General features: G+C 39.2%; 1 protein-coding gene across 1 annotated transcript in view; it reads left to right on the top strand.

The window, feature by feature from the left end:
* The window catches only part of LMNB1 (lamin B1), a 52784-nt gene that overhangs the window by 25637 nt on the left and 11238 nt on the right, over positions 1-15909 (top strand). The window contains exons 4-8 of the mRNA XM_005887400.3: positions 3592-3762; positions 5174-5299; positions 11306-11526; positions 12575-12800; positions 14524-14628. Coding sequence (XP_005887462.3) covers positions 3592-3762; positions 5174-5299; positions 11306-11526; positions 12575-12800; positions 14524-14628 — 849 coding nt within the window. The remainder of the gene's footprint in view (positions 1-3591; positions 3763-5173; positions 5300-11305; positions 11527-12574; positions 12801-14523; positions 14629-15909) is intronic.

Raw genomic sequence — 15909 nt, 5'->3', positions numbered from 1 at the left:
GTGATATACTGTCACTCCCCATCACACAGACGAACCACAATACAGTATGGAAGGGGGCTCACATAGGAGATGAACACAGCAGTCATTGGGGGCTGGATACCCACAGCGTTTATAGTTATATGTGTATATTAAAAAATATCATCTATTGGCCATAACTTCCGTGGTTCTGCCTTGAGGGGTAAAAGTAACAGCTGTTACCAGAAAAGACGTATAGTGTAATACAGTTGAAGAAAGGCACATGTGTATTTTCTCAAAATTGAAGAGAGTTTGAGAACATGCAGGTTAAAGAATATGCAGTTAATACTTAAATGACTGTACAAAAAAGAGCTTCATGACCCAGATAATCACGATGGTGTGATCACTCACCTAGAGCCAGACATTATGGAATGCGAAGTCAAGTGGCCCTTAGAAAGCACCACTATGAACAAAGCTAGTGGAGGTGATGGAATTCCAGTTGAGCTATTGCAAATCCTGAAAGATGATGCTGTGAAAGTGCTGCACTCAGTATGCCAGCAAATTTGGAAAACTCAGAAGTGGCCACAGGACTGGAAAAGGTCAGTTTTCATTCCAATCCCAAAGAAAGGCAATGCCAAAGAATGCTCAAACTACCGCACAATTGCACTCATCTCACACGCTAGTAAAGTAATGCTCAAAATTCTCCAAGCCAGGCTTCAGCAATACATGAACCGTGAACTTCCAGATGTTCAAGCTGGTTTTAGAAAAGGCAGAGGAACCAGAGATCAAATTGCCAACATCCGCTGGATCATGGAAAAAGCAAGAGAGTTCCAGAAAAACATCTATTTCTACTTTATTGACTATGCCAAAGCCTTTGACTGTGGATCACAATAAACTGTAGAAAATTCTGAAAGAGATGGGAATACCAGACCACCTGACCTGCCTCTTGAGAAACCCATATGCAGATCAGGAAGCAACAGTTAGAACTGGACATGTAATAACAGACTGGTTCCAAATAGGAAAAGGAGTACGTCAAGGCTGTATATTGTCACCCTGCTTCTTTAACTTATATGCGAGTACATCATGAGAAATGCTGGTCTGGAAGAAGCACAAGCTGGATTCAAGATTGCTGGGAGAAATATCAATAACCTCAGATATGCAGATAATACCACCCTTATGGCAGAAAGTGAAGAGGAGCTAAAAAGCGTCTTGATAAAAGTGAAAGAGGAGAGTGAAAAAGTTGGCTTAAAGCTCAACATTCAGAAAACAAAGATCATGGCATCCGGTCCCATCACTTCATGGGAAATAGATGGGGAAACAGTGGAAACAGTGTCAGACTTTATTTTTTGGGGCTCCAAAATGACTGCAGATGGTGATTGCAGCCGTGAAATTAAAAGACGCTTACTCCTTGGAAAGAAAGTTATGACCAACCTAGATAGCATATTGAAAAGCAGAGATATTACTTTTCCAACCAAGGTCCGTCTAGTCAAAGCTATGGTTTTTCCAGTGGTCATGTATGGATGTGAGAGTTGGACTGTGAAGAAGGCTGAGCGCCGAAGAATTGATGCTTTTGAACTGTGGTGTTGGAGAAGACTCTTGAGAGTCCCTTGGACTGCAAGGAGATCCAACCAGTCCATTCTGAAGGAGATCAGCCCTGAGTGTTCATTGGAAGGACTGATGCTGAAACTGAAACTCCAGTACTTTGGCCACTTCATGCGAAGAGTTGACTCATTGGAAAAGACCCTGATGCTGGGAGGGATTGGGGGCAGGAGAAGAAGGGGACGACAGAGGATGAGATGACTGGATGGCATCACCAACTCAATGGACATGAGTTTGAGTGAACTCCAGGACTTGGTGATGGACAGGGAGGCCTGGAGTGCTGGGACTCATGGGGTCGCAAAGAGTCAGACACAACTGAGCGACTGAACTGAACTGAACTGAATGTAAAAATGGTGACTAACAATTTTAGAATAGGAATTTATTATAGAACTTAAATAATTTTAGTTTGAGAAAAGTAATTTAATAGAAATTGACCATTTTTACTGGGTATTGTGGGGACAAAGCTCACTCATTGGATAAGCAGCCAAACTTTGGACAGTTCTTGAGTCGGTTTCTTATTTAAAAATGAAATATCAGTGCTTGCTGTTTTTTTCCCAAGAAGTGGTGAGGATCAAAGTCAAATACTATGTGTGAAAGCTCCTTATAAATTACAGTGACTGCTATCATATAATTATTCACTACGGTTCATAAATTGAAGTATCTCTACCTTGACTTACATTTTTGTTTCATTTTGTTAAAATTGCCCATGATCTATTATTTCTTAGTTTTGAAGCTGTGTAGATTCCTGCATCTTTAAAACAGAGGTTGAGAAGTTTTTTCTTTGCAAGTCATTTATTTCATGTAAAATACTAAGTGAAAAATGACATCAGTAAAAAGTAATTTAGTATTTTTAGAATGTTTGGGTAGCAACTTTGAATTTTGGGGTTTTGCCTTTTTGAGAATGAATTAAAAAATATTCCTCATTTCTTTTTTTTTCACATGGAGGGTCAAATTCTATTCAGTCAATATACCTAGGTTTCTTATTATGAACAGTTAAGGGGTAAGAGGAAGGAGAAAAGCAGCAAGAAGAGGAAGGGAGGCAGATGAAGGGCAAAATGGCTAGTAGGTACCTGATACTGGTTGAACTAAACCTTTCATTTGCATATTTTTATGATTTAAGTAGCATTCACTTCATATAGATATGAGCCCTAGGAGACTAGTAGCGGAACTGGAATTTGATCCCTGGTTTTCTGATTCTGTCCAGCTCATCTTCCTGTGGTTAAGAGAAAGATGAGGACATGCTCAGAAAAACCGCATGCTGCAAGAGGATGCAGGAACAAGAAGTTCTTATATCCCCCTCTTGTGGCCTCTTTAATTATTGCCATTAAGGACAGATCTATTGTATTTTCAGAGCTAGAATGGAAATTTTATTCTTGGATTTGTGTTCCTAGCCATTCTAGTTTGGATAATTCCTTAAAACCTAATGTGAAGGATTATGCCTATTATGTTTATTCTTTGATAGTAAATTGTCATATGTATTTGAGATAGAAAAGTAATATGGTCAGTAAGATTCTGTATCAATTGATGTTGATACCTTAGCATCACCAGCTATTAGGGTGAGTCATGTAAATTGGTTTGCTCTGTCCATTGCCTCTTAGTATGTCTAAGACAAGTTTTATTTTATGCATTAATCTTCTAGTTGAAGTTTTACTGATAAGTTTCTAACTTTTTGTGTGGAATTTTTTTTTCAGAGTTATTCTTAGTACTACTGTCAGTACAATTTAGAAAAATAATTACCTGCTGTTCAGTATACCTAGTATCCATGATTGCATGGTAAAGCCTTCCAGCCATTCCTTGCCTTAAGAGAAATAAAAAGCTGTGCTACTGAAAATAAACATAAAATTCCTAGGGTTTGAGATGCTACCATTTCTGTCATTAGTTCTGTCTCAAAAATCTTCTCATAAAAATGAAGGCAAAAAAGTGTCTCTTCACACACTTGTCAGGACAGACATGAGGAGATTGGTGTGTAAAACTTCAGATGGTCTTGATGTCCGCCATGGTAAGTAACTTGGTTTTATGTCTTTGTTTTCTTCCTAGGAAATTAATGAGACCAGAAGGAAGCATGAAACTCGCTTGGTAGAGGTGGATTCTGGGCGTCAGATTGAGTACGAGTACAAGCTGGCTCAAGCCCTTCATGAGATGAGAGAGCAACACGATGCCCAAGTCAAGCTATACAAAGAAGAGCTGGAGCAGACGTACCACGCCAAAGTGAGCAGGCTGCCCGGGACGGCGGGAAACACTGAATGCGTTTGTTTCAGAGTGTCCCTGAGAACATAGCTTGATGTTTGGCTTGTTCTGGTATTATTAAATGAATTCCTACGGTCTCCATGAATAAAGAACATTGATTTTTTTCTTTAAGAAAGCAATTTTTTATAAAGTAAACGTTAACTAGAAATTATTCAGAGAAAGTAGGATTATTCCATTTTTACCAAAGGTATGGTCTTTAACCTCTTTGTCCAAGTGATCATTCGTGTCAAAGTTATATTAGTTAAACTCCAGCCACCTAAAAGTAACTTTTCATTCAATGACAAGTACTAACCTTGTTGGACTGCATCTAATTCTGAATGCATGTCATCATTGTAGATGGATTGTGACCACCACACTTTGGGCTGTTTTGAACAAAGGCCAAATGGACAGTCTCTGATATATCTTCCTTGGCCACTAATTATTCATTTAAAAAAGACTATAGAAACTTCTCTCTTATATCAGGAGACCATGCAAAAATTTATTAAATCACCGAGTACAGGCTTTCATAGTAAATAATTTTACCCCAATATGTTAAATGTTACATGATTTGATTAAAAAGTTAGTGGAAGACTTAGAAAATAAGTCATAGAGGTGTTGAAAATAATTTCCATTGCATGGCCTCAAATTGGTCGAATTGCTTTTAATCCACTTTATGAAGTAGTAGTTGGCTGATGAGAGGGTGATCTTTTAATCCCTACGTTTAGTTGTTCAGTCCTTACTTGGTGCTGGCACCGTGCTGGGCACTGAAGAAGCTAAGCTAAGGATGGGTCGGTCACATAGACTCTGGCCTCAGAGGGAGTCAGGGAAGAGACACGTAGAAGACATTCCTGAAGACAGGCAGGACAGAATGCTATGGGCATTTGGAGGAATGGGCTATTGTTTCTACCAGAGGAGCTTTTTTTTTGCTTCTGAAAGGAAGTATTTCTATTTGGTTTGAGATAATCTCTTAATTAGTACTTTCTGTTTATTGCTTTATATTCTGTATCAGATTTGGTGGGTTAGGGATATGTGACGCTTGTTTTCCTACAGATACCACCATGGCTAAATTGCCCCTGTTCAGTCTGCTTACTAGCAGCATTATCTGAGACATTAGACATATAATGGATAAAATATCGAAGCACTAAATTTTGGGTAAACCCACGTATATCAGCATTGTTAAGCTCCCATATTGGAAACTGAGCTGAAAAAGCAGAAAAACTTCTAAGGTAATTCATACCACATCAGCAAACTTCATGATGCTTTTCCTGTTTCATCAGCTAGTTACTGACAAGGCTTAGGTTTGAAATGAAATATCTTGAGACGATTCATGCTTCCTCATTTGTTTGTTCTAATTCACTAGATAAGACTGACTGTGGTTTGCTTCTTTTCTTAGCTTGAAAATGCCAGACTGTCATCAGAGATGAATACTTCTACTGTCAATAGTGCCAGAGAAGAACTGATGGAAAGTCGTATGAGAATTGAGAGCCTCTCGTCTCAGCTTTCTAATCTACAGAAAGAGGTAACTAAGCTTCAGAGTTGTACTTGAAGGCTACCTCCACCACGGTAGTTGACCTGCTTGGCTCCTCCTGAAATCACTTTTCAGAGAGGATAGTATTTTCTTGAATTCTGGTTTCACAGTGCTCCCCAGAGTTTTTTTCTATTTCTCACTGCATAAGCATCCTCTGGGCAGAGACTGTTGTTCCTAACCTAATAGATTACCTGGAGCTAAGGGAATTGCCTTTGAGGGAACGACCTGCCGGCTTATTCTCTGGACTTAACCCAGGAGCCTGGTTTTCTGACCCAGCCAGCAGTCTGATCTCCACACAGTGCTCTTCCCAACATACTCCTTTTCATCACATTTAGAAACTGTTATGAAGGAAAGCCTGCGGACTTTCTTTGTGGGTGGTAAACGCTTTGTGTTTCTAGACAAACTCCCTTGGTGCTTAGAATACTCAGTAGTTAGTAGCTTAGGAAGCAGCATCAGTTTGCATCTTGGCTAAGAATTTAGTGACTCATTCATTCTTTGGCACACCTTCTTAGGACTGTTGTGGTGTGTTGATGGGTGCTGTCAGTACGTGGTAGTGCACTCGAGGGGCTGCATGAGCAGGTGTGGACACTGCCTGAGATCTGGGTTTTGGTTCAAGGGTGATGCCGATATGCATGCAAAGGACATGTATAGCCATATAAGTGTGCAGGATATGTTGATAATCTACCACTCATCTTAAAGACTTAGGCAGTAACTTCAGTTTCTGTTTTCCTTAAGGGAGGGAGTTTTGTTGTTTTAAATTTTTCATATAAGAGTCAACTTTTTAATTCTTCATTTATTAGAATTTATTAGAAGAAAAGCTTTCTTTTTTAATATTTTGTTTATAGTCGTATCCTTTTCTGATTACAAAATTGAAGACATTTATTGTAGGAATTTAGAAGACACCTTATTGTGTAAAACGAGGTGATATAAAAAGAACTTGATTAAAACCAAGTTTTTACTTTGCTGTTATCATATGTACTTCATTATTCACAACATAAAGTTAAAGAGCTGAAAGGACAAGGGCCTTTAAGTTCACTCAGTCTGACCACAGACCTGGGTGAGTTTAATGACCAGCCCAGAGACTGTAAGCTGACAAAGGGGTTTCTTCTACTGTTCGCAGTTTTTCTTTTTATACCTTACTCTCTTCAAAGATTTTCTTTTAAGAATTAACCATCTTTTTTCCATTGCCCCATTTAATAGATACCTTTCCAAAGATAGTCCTGTCTGTTTTTACCCTGAGTTGATATTTACTACTTTTCTCCATTTAATAAATGGTATTCTGGTTATTCCCTCTCCCTCAGTTTTACATTTCCCTATCTTTTAGGAGGTTGGGGCAGGGGCTGATGCTTAATGCACTTATGCTAGGTGTGGATGTTTTACAGGTGAGGTGAATGGCACTTCAGATCAGATCAGATCAGATCAGTAGCTCAGTCGTGTCCTACTCTTTGTGACCCCAAGAATCGCAGCACACCAGGCCTCCCTGTCCATCACCAACTCCCGGAGTCCACTCAGACTCACGTCCCATCGAGTCAATGATGCCATCCAGCCATCTCATCCTCTGTCGTCCCCTTCTCCTCCTGCCCCCAATCCCTCCCAGCATCAGGGTCTTTTCCAATGAGTCAACTCTTCACATGAGGTGGCCAAAGTACTGGAGTTTCAGCTTTAGCATCATTCCTTCCAAAGAAATCCCAGGGCTGATCTTCAGAATGGACTGGTTGGATCTCCTTGCAGTCCAAGGGACTCTCAAGAGTCTTCTCCAACACCACAGTTCAAAAGCAGCAATTCTTCGTCGCTCAGCCTTCTTCACAGTCCAACTCTCACATCCATACATGCCCACAGGAAAAACCATAGCCTTGACTAGACGAACCTTTGTTGGCAAAGTAATGTCTCTGCTTTTGAATATGCTATCTAGGTTGGTCATAACTTTCCTTCCAAGGAGTAAGCGTCTTATAATTTCATGGCTGCAGTCATCATCTGTAGTGAATAGCAATAGGCTCTGAAATTTGGTAGCTATGTCTTCTGACTCAGGTCCAGGGCTCTTTCCCTGTTTGCCTGTTAGTTATGTTCCTATCATTGCAAGTTTTTTGGTTAACTTCAGGTTCAGTTCAGTTTAGTTCAGTCATGTCTGACTCTTTGTGACCCTGTGGACTGCAGGACACCAGGCTTCCCTGTCCATCACCAACTCCCAGATCTTGCTCAAACTCATGTCCATTGAGTCAGTGATGCCATCCAACCATCTTATCCTCGGTGATGCCATCCAACCATCTTATCCTCTGTCATCCCCTTCCTTCTCCTCCTGCCTTCAATCTTCCCCAACATCAGGGTCTTTTCCAGTGAGTCATTTCTTCGCATCAGGTTAGCAGCTCTTAAACAGGCCCAGTGTTAGGCAGGGCCCTCAGTGTTTTGAAGAGCTCCTTCCTTAGGAAATAGGAGAGGAGTGCCTGCTTCAGCCAGATAGTTTTAAATTTCTCTGTCAGCGGGGTGGAGAGTGATCCTTTCTGGTATCAAATTTTATGATAAATAATATATCTTGAGGAATATCTTCTTTGGTTAATGAATTTTAGCCTTAGATCATTAAAAAGAAAAAGACATCTCTAAATTTTTGTTTTAGAGTATTTGCTGTGGAGTCATCGATTTCGTCATGCTGCGTGTTAGGCCATAGAATTTCCTCTTTGGTTATGTGACTCATGTTAATAAAGTAGTTCTTAGTTTTACTTACAATTGATATAGCCTTTAAAATGGTGACTTAGAAAATATTTTTATGTAATATAGCAGCACTGTTATGTTTTGTAATTAGGCATTTCATATATTGCTTACAGCTTTTCTTTCATTTCTATTTAGATTTTTGACTTTGGCCAAATTATTGAGTTGGTCAGGGTCTGTTTGAGTTGCAGAAGAATTTAGTGGCACTTTGAAAGCACCTTTATTTTTTGTTTTTCTAACACCCACATTCTGGAAATTTCTGCCAGAGCTAGATTATAATAAACTGGTACAATTATGTATTTTAAAACAAAGAGAACCCGACACCATTAGAATTGAGTAGTACAGATTTAGAGTTTTGAGGCAGAATCTTACAGATAGTCTAGTTGGACCTCTTCGTTTTCATAATGGTACCAGTTTAGTGAGGTGTGTTGTTTAGTGGCAGAATCAGGAAGAAGGATCTAGATCTATCTCTCCTGTTGTATTCTTTGTATTTCACTATGAAGCAGGTGTAGTGCAGCTATTTAAATTACATTTAAATATTTCTGTTTAAAAATACAAAATGATTCAGAGTAACTTTAAAGCTTATTTATACCTAGATTTTGATTTTTCCCTCTTACAGAACCCTGTAACATCTAAGGTGGACAAATAGAGTACATTTTGGCCTTTACAGATGGAGGCTGAAAGTTTTCTCTGAATCTTGGGTGATTTATGTCTCTTCAGATTAGACATTGTTGCCCATCTGACTCTCCCACCTGATACATAAAAATAAAGAGATTGATTGAAGAGGAGACATTTTACTTAGCTTATTTTTAGGCTGCGCTGCATGAGAAAGCTTTGTTCCCTGACCCAGGATCACACCTGTGCCGCCTGCAATGGAAGCACAGAGTCCTGATCACTGGGGTGCCAGGAAATTCCCAAAGAACATACATTTTACACTTAACTGCTTTTTATTTTGGAGGAAAGAAAATATAAGAACCCTGAGAAAGGGAAAAAATGGATTTCTCAATTTATAGCCTTTTTTTTTTTTGCAAATACAGTTCTCTGAGGCAGGATTTTGTTTAGCATCTCTCTTGAGAGCTTCTGATATAGAATGTCTCTGGATTTTAATGAATTCATTGGTTGATTATTTTTTAAATAACATTTTTATTTTGGCATAATTGTAAATTTGTAGGGAAGTTGGAAAGCTGGTGCACACAGCTCCCTTAGCTCCCTTCCCAGTCTTCCTTCTTTGTTAGTATCTTAGATGGCTGTGGTTCATTTGTCAAAACTGAGACATTGCCATTGGTACATTATTGTCAACTAGACTCTAGACTATTTGGATTTTACCAGATTTTCTGTTACTGTTCTTTTTCTGTTTTAGGATACCACAGATCTCCCTAGTCTCCTCTAGTCAGTGACAGTTTTTTTTTAGACTTTTTTTGTTTTTCATGACCTTGACATCTTAAGAAGAGCTGGCCAGGTATCCTGTAGGCTGTCCCCCAATCTTAAGTTTATCTGATGCTTTTCTTATGATTAGCCTGGAGATATGGATTTTAAGTGCCCTTCTTGTTACATTATATCAGGGATTACGTGACATACACACATCATTGATGGTGATAACCTTCATCATTGGCTAAGACGTTTGCCAGGTTTCCCAACTGTAAGTTAGTATTTTTGTGTTTCCTTACTCTGCTTTTAGGAAGTAAGTCACCGAGTCCAGCCTGTTTTCAAGGATAAAGAGCAGGAATTATGCGTCACATTCTGAAGAGAGTATTCATCTTTGTTAAATGGAATGCTTTTGTGAAGATTCATCTCTTCTTCCCCTATTTGTGTATTTATTTATGCATTCCTTGGTTTCTGTCAGTATGGGCTCAGGGAAATCTTTTTATAATTTGGATTATATGTGGATACTAGATTATTGGCTCAGATTGTTTCAGCTTTGGCTTTGAGGAGTTTTGTCAGATTGGTTACCACGTTCCCCACTTTTTGGAGCACTTCTTTTTTTTATGGTTCTGTAATATGCTCCAGGCTCATCGTGTATTTTCCCTGTCTCAGCACTGGTATCAGCTGTTTCTTTAGGGAGCTCTGGTTCTTTTTACTGGAGAGTGGTATCTAGAAAGCAAGTTCTGGGCCCTGGGTATGCTCATTGGTATTGGGGTGTCATTGTTTCTAGGCCTGCTGTGGGCAGAACTAGGTAAATGTGTATATGCTAACCCATGTTTACATGCTTATCTGTAATTGTATCTCTGTCCACTTGTATTTATATTAAGGTAACCACGCATTTACACAGATGTCTGGGACTCTAACCCTGTACCACTGGGTTCACTTTAGGCTTCCTTCCTTGCTTACCTATAACTTCTTTCTCTGAGAGTAAGAAGCCTGGTTTCTGCCATCCCGTTTGCTTATTTGTCCAGCTTCAGTCTACATGTAAAGCAGTTTCAAATTATTTAACCTATATCCCTGTGTGAAATAAATTCACTAGCTAGAGTGTAATGTTTCTGCAAGGAATAGAGATCCTTTTTATCTTTAGCCTTCTAGATTTCACTTTTGCACAGTATGTGCCCTTTCCCTCCTGCTTTGATGCATACTACTTGTGATTTAAGGGCCTAAGCTCTACATCAGTCTTTTGGAGTTGATTACCGTGGTCGTTTTCTGAGGTTAGGGAGATGAATTCTGTTTTGGAGATGTGCAGATGAGTGATTACCTGGTGAACGACAAGGTTTCTAAGATGAACCTTCTTGTGTAGGAGGTGTAATTTTTCATTTTTTTTTAATACCAAATATGAGGTTTCCATGTTTACAATAATATTTACAGACTATATTATATCATATGGTATTTGCATGCTGATAGAGTGTGGGAAAGCACACCATTTCTGAAGTGGTAACTAGAATCTCTTTTGTTAAGTTTCTGAATTAAGATACTCAGTTTCTTTTGTCAATGAGTTTTCTTTTAATTCTTTGTTTTTGTTACTTTATACTTTTGAGCCGAATGCTTTGTAGGGGAGCCAGACTGTTTTACTAAAACTACAGCTTAAAATTTTGTTTCATTTGGTCAAACAAAAATTATATGTATATTTATGACACATTAGATGAATGTCTTTTCCTAGCCTTTTTATAAGACAAAACTTTCCTAAGAGTTGTATTTTGTATTGGAGGAATTTTGTTTTTTAATTTCTTAAAATAAAAATGTTCTTGAATTCTGATGTTAAGAGATTGGATTTGTTCCAGGTCAGGAAATGTTTTAAAATAGCTGTGCTAGGGTTGTGCTAATGTTGGAATGTTCCTAGAAAGTAAATGTGTTCCCTTGAATCTTCAGTCTAGAGCATGTTTGGAGAGGATTCAAGAGTTGGAGGACTTGCTTGCTAAAGAAAGAGACAACTCTCGCCGCATGCTGTCTGACAAAGAGAGAGAGATGGCGGAAATACGTGATCAGATGCAGCAACAGTTGAACGATTATGAACAACTTCTTGATGTCAAGTTAGCCCTGGACATGGAAATTAGTGCTTATAGGAAACTCCTAGAAGGTGAAGAAGAGAGGTATGTAACTTGCTTGTCACTCTGCCTCATAGTCTACTTTTTGTCCCCACCCTTTCTATTTGAAGAAAAGTAAATAGGATTTTTTTTAAAAAAAACAATTAGGACAACTCTAAATATTTTTTCTCTCTCTCTCTTTTTTTTTAATATCTAGGTGTAGAGGTAGGTAGTAATAGATCTTACTTCTTCATCAACAACAGAAGATGTACAAGCAGTCTTAGTATTATTATTATTTTAAATGATGAACTGTGAAAGGATACCATTTCTCTTTTGGGATTTTAAATGTTTTGATAATTTAACATGCTGCAAAATGACTTCCAGGTGGCTCAGTGGTGAAGAATCCCACTGCCAGTGCAGGAGCTGCAGAAGACATGGGTTCAACCCCTGGGTTGGGAGGATCTCCTGGAGTAGGAAATGGCACCTCACTCCAGTATTCTTGCCTGGGAAATCCCATGGACAGAGGATCTTGGCGGGCTGCAGTCCATGGGGTTGCAGAGAGTCAGACATGACTGAGCACGCATGCACGCAGGGATGCTGCAAAATACCAGATTTGCTGAAAGAGACTGTGTACTTTTCAAATCTGGTTAGTGTATAAATCCTTTTAAACCTTTTCTGAGAAAAAGTTCCAAAGGGCAAGTATCTCACTTAGAACAAAAAGACATTTAATTTCAATATTGCACACACTGTGATTGTAATTTTGTAAACAGAAAATGCAGGTTTGAAAAAATTATGGAAAGTATACTAAATGTAACAGTGGTTGTGGTGGGGTGATGGTGGATGAGTTGTTCCCCCCAACCTCTCACCAACCCCTCTCCCAGTTTTCCAAACTGTGCATTATGATTGTGGTCTTTTCTTAGCTAAAACATTCAGATAATAATTTTTAAAAAGAATGTTGATAGTGGACATTGTAGCGCAAATAAGTTTCTTTTTGTTAAGATGTACGTTGGCTTTTGCAGATCGTCATTAATGTTGTGCTTTAGTAATGCATGTGCATTAAGATAGGAAGAGCATATGTGTTTCATAATTGGAACGTTTTATTTCTCCCATGTAGATTGAAGCTCTCTCCAAGCCCTTCTTCCCGTGTAACAGTGTCACGCGCATCCTCGAGTCGCAGCGTGCGTACCACCAGAGGAAAGCGGAAGAGAGTGGACGTGGAAGAATCTGAGGCCAGCAGTAGTGTCAGCATCTCCCATTCTGCCTCAGCCACTGGGAATGTCTGCATTGAAGAGATAGATGTTGATGGAAAATTTATCCGCTTGAAGAACACTTCGGAACAGGTGAAAACACAGACCCCCTTTTTGTCCAGAGAGGTTTTGCTAATTGGGGGTATGTCTTGCAATTGTAATAACTCCTCAGCCTTTATTTGGATTCAGTCATCTTCATGATATAAGAGTTTCCCTCTCCTTTTTAACCCAAATTCATGAAGTGTAGCATAAACTTGAATAGGAAAAGGAAGAGGGATGGTGCACTTGGTGGTTTAAAAATTTTATTCATTAGCTCTTCTTTAGAGAGCCAGGGATTTTTTTCTTACCCGGTCATTTTGTCACCGTGGCCTTCCTAAGGATGAATTATTAATATTCTCTGTCCTAGCCAGAATTGTGAAGAAGATAGATTGCGTTGATATTCTTTCACAGCTATTAGCTTTATGAAAGGGAGGAAATATGAGCCCAGGCTCTGACACATGTTAGGAGTGTTTTTCTCTGTAAATAAATGAATGAACACTGTTGATTTAATATGCACTAGGAATAGTATGAAGCCCAATCTTGAAATTATTTAAAAGTAAACATAAAATATTCATAGCAGGGAATCCTGAACTTTTGAGCTGGGGCCATGAAGAGGCAGGTACAGTGGAATGGACTGCACTTTCAGAAGCACGTTCAGGATTTGTAAAATGTCTGTGAAGTGACTTCTTTTCTCCTCAAAGCTATTAAAACTGTCTTGTGTGTGGATGAATACATACTTGGGATGGGCAAAGGAGCTTTAGTGGTTCTGATACAGAGCAGCACAGGCTCTAGGCCCTCTCAGTCACGACTTTAGAAACTGAAGGACGGGGGAGCCTCTGCTGCTCCGTTGTAGTAGTTTGGCTGTGTTACAGGAGGCATCGCCGCCCTTTTTGGAGCTGTTCTGGAGCTGGCTCTGAGCCTTGTTTATTCCTGTCTTTGAGTAAGAGATGGATATAAATAAATTAGTGCAGCTAATTGCTTTAATACCCTGAACTGCTCCTTAGGAGTCAGGCAGCTCTGGGCAGCCTACGGGCTAACATTGAAAGCCAGCGCTTGGGACTGGCTCATTATGTTATTAACCCTTTTTGAGCCTCTTATGCTTTAAGATAAGTGTTAAATATGGGCACAAGTGGTACAGATGTGGGAAGAAAAGGGTGTATTTTCTTCCTTCTCTTTCTAGGCTTTATGTGTCTATATTTTAAAAACTTATGGCAGGGACTTCCCTGGTGGTCTAGTGGCTAAGACTCTGTGTTCCCAATGCAGGGGGCCCAGGTTCAATCCCCCATCAAGGAACTAGATCCCATATGCTACATCTAATAGCTCACATGCCACAACTAAAGATCCTACATGCAACTAACATCCGGCACAGCCAAATAAATAAGTGATTTTTAAAAATAAATAAATAAATAAAAGCTTATGGTGGTCAAAAATTCGATGTGTGAAATGGTAGTTATTCAGCGAGATGATGTTGTAAATTTAAATTATGCACCTAATCTAGCATTGAATATGAGCATTTAGTTTGGTTTACATCTCTTTTCTTCCAGTTTTGCCCTCTTTAAGATCACACACCTTAATAATTAAGATTGCAGCATTGTCAAAGTTTCTGTTTTGCTGAATGACAAAACCATGTTTTCTTTTTATAGGAGGGAAAATAGGAACCATGGGAAGACAGTCATAAAGTTGTCTTAGTTTAACTGCCTATGGATTGATTTATTTGATTATTCCCTAACTTTTTGTATATTTGAAGTGACCTTGGTTTTTTTTTTTTTTTCAATAGGACCAACCAATGGGAGGCTGGGAGATGATCAGAAAAATTGGAGACACATCAGTGAGTTACAAATATACCTCAAGATATGTGCTGAAGGCAGGCCAGACTGTTACAGTAAGTTAATTTAGTCATCACTTAATTTCATTATCTTAACCAATAATTAAAGTAATTGAAACCATTTTGGTTTAAAGAGACAGTTTAGATATGGGCATTAAAACGTTTTTGACATTATTAGGGAATTACAAGTGCTACCAAAGATTTAAAAAATTCTGTGTTTTTGAGATGGTAATTGACTGTTAAAAGTGAAAGAATTGGCCTCTGAAATAGTTTTATCTACTCTAGCAGATATTACCAGCCGATTCCCCCCACCCATCCCTGCTTGTCTCCCCACGAAAGAAAAACAACAAAAAAAACTGTTGCTTCTTGAGTGTTACCTGGTAGCCCAGTGTAATGCAGGAGATACTACTTGGCATAAAGAACTGTTAGGAGGTGATCTATTAATGCTGAGGTATGCCTTAAATCAGCAGTCTTTAGCCTTAGGTGAGGATCAGTATCATCTGGATAGTGTTTTGGTGTCTAGACTGGTGGTGTCTACCTCACTCTTAGTTACCATCTCTGAGGTTGGTGTACGGACTTGTTTTAACAAAAGTTACTAGGGCTCCAAGATCAGTGTGGATGGTGACTGTAGCCATGAAATTAAAAGGTGCCTGCTCCTTGGAAGAATAGCTATGTCAAACCTAGGCAGTGTATTAAAAAGCAGAGACTTCACTTTGCCCACAAAGGTCTGTTTAGTCAAAGCTATGGTTTTTCCATTGTCATTTATGAATGTGAGAGTTGGATCATAAAGAAGGCTGAACGCCAAGGAATTGATGCTTTCAAACTGTGGTGTTGGAGAAGATTCTTGAGAGTCCCTTGGAGACTCCAAGGAGATCAAACCAGTCAATCCCAAAGGAAATCAACCCTGAATATTCATTGGAAGGTCTGGTGCTGAAGCTCCAATACTTTGGCACTTAAGCGCCAAAGAAGAGTGGACTCATTGGAAAAGACTCTGATGTTGGGAAAGATTGAGGGCAAGAGAAGGGGGCAACAGAGGATGAGATGGTTGGATAACATCACTGACTCAGTGGATATGAGTTTGAGCAAACTCCAGGAGACAGTGAAGGACAGGAAGCTGGGCATGCTGCGGTTCACAGGGTCACAAAGAGTTGGACACCACTTAGCGACTGAACACAGCTAGGTGATAGGTACTGTTAAGTATCATTCTCTAGACATAATATTTTAGCAAGATCAGGGTGGTCTTTCAGATATCTAAGCTGTCAAGATTTAGAGGGCGACGGGCTTCGTGTCCTTCTGACTCTGCTTTGAATTCTAAATGGTGCTTTGTGGTTGTGTTCT

Source organism: Bos mutus, chromosome 7, assembly GCF_027580195.1.
Source record: "Bos mutus isolate GX-2022 chromosome 7, NWIPB_WYAK_1.1, whole genome shotgun sequence".
In the NCBI taxonomy this organism is placed as follows: domain Eukaryota; kingdom Metazoa; phylum Chordata; class Mammalia; order Artiodactyla; family Bovidae; genus Bos; species Bos mutus.
This window is presented reverse-complemented; position numbering and strand designations above follow the sequence as displayed.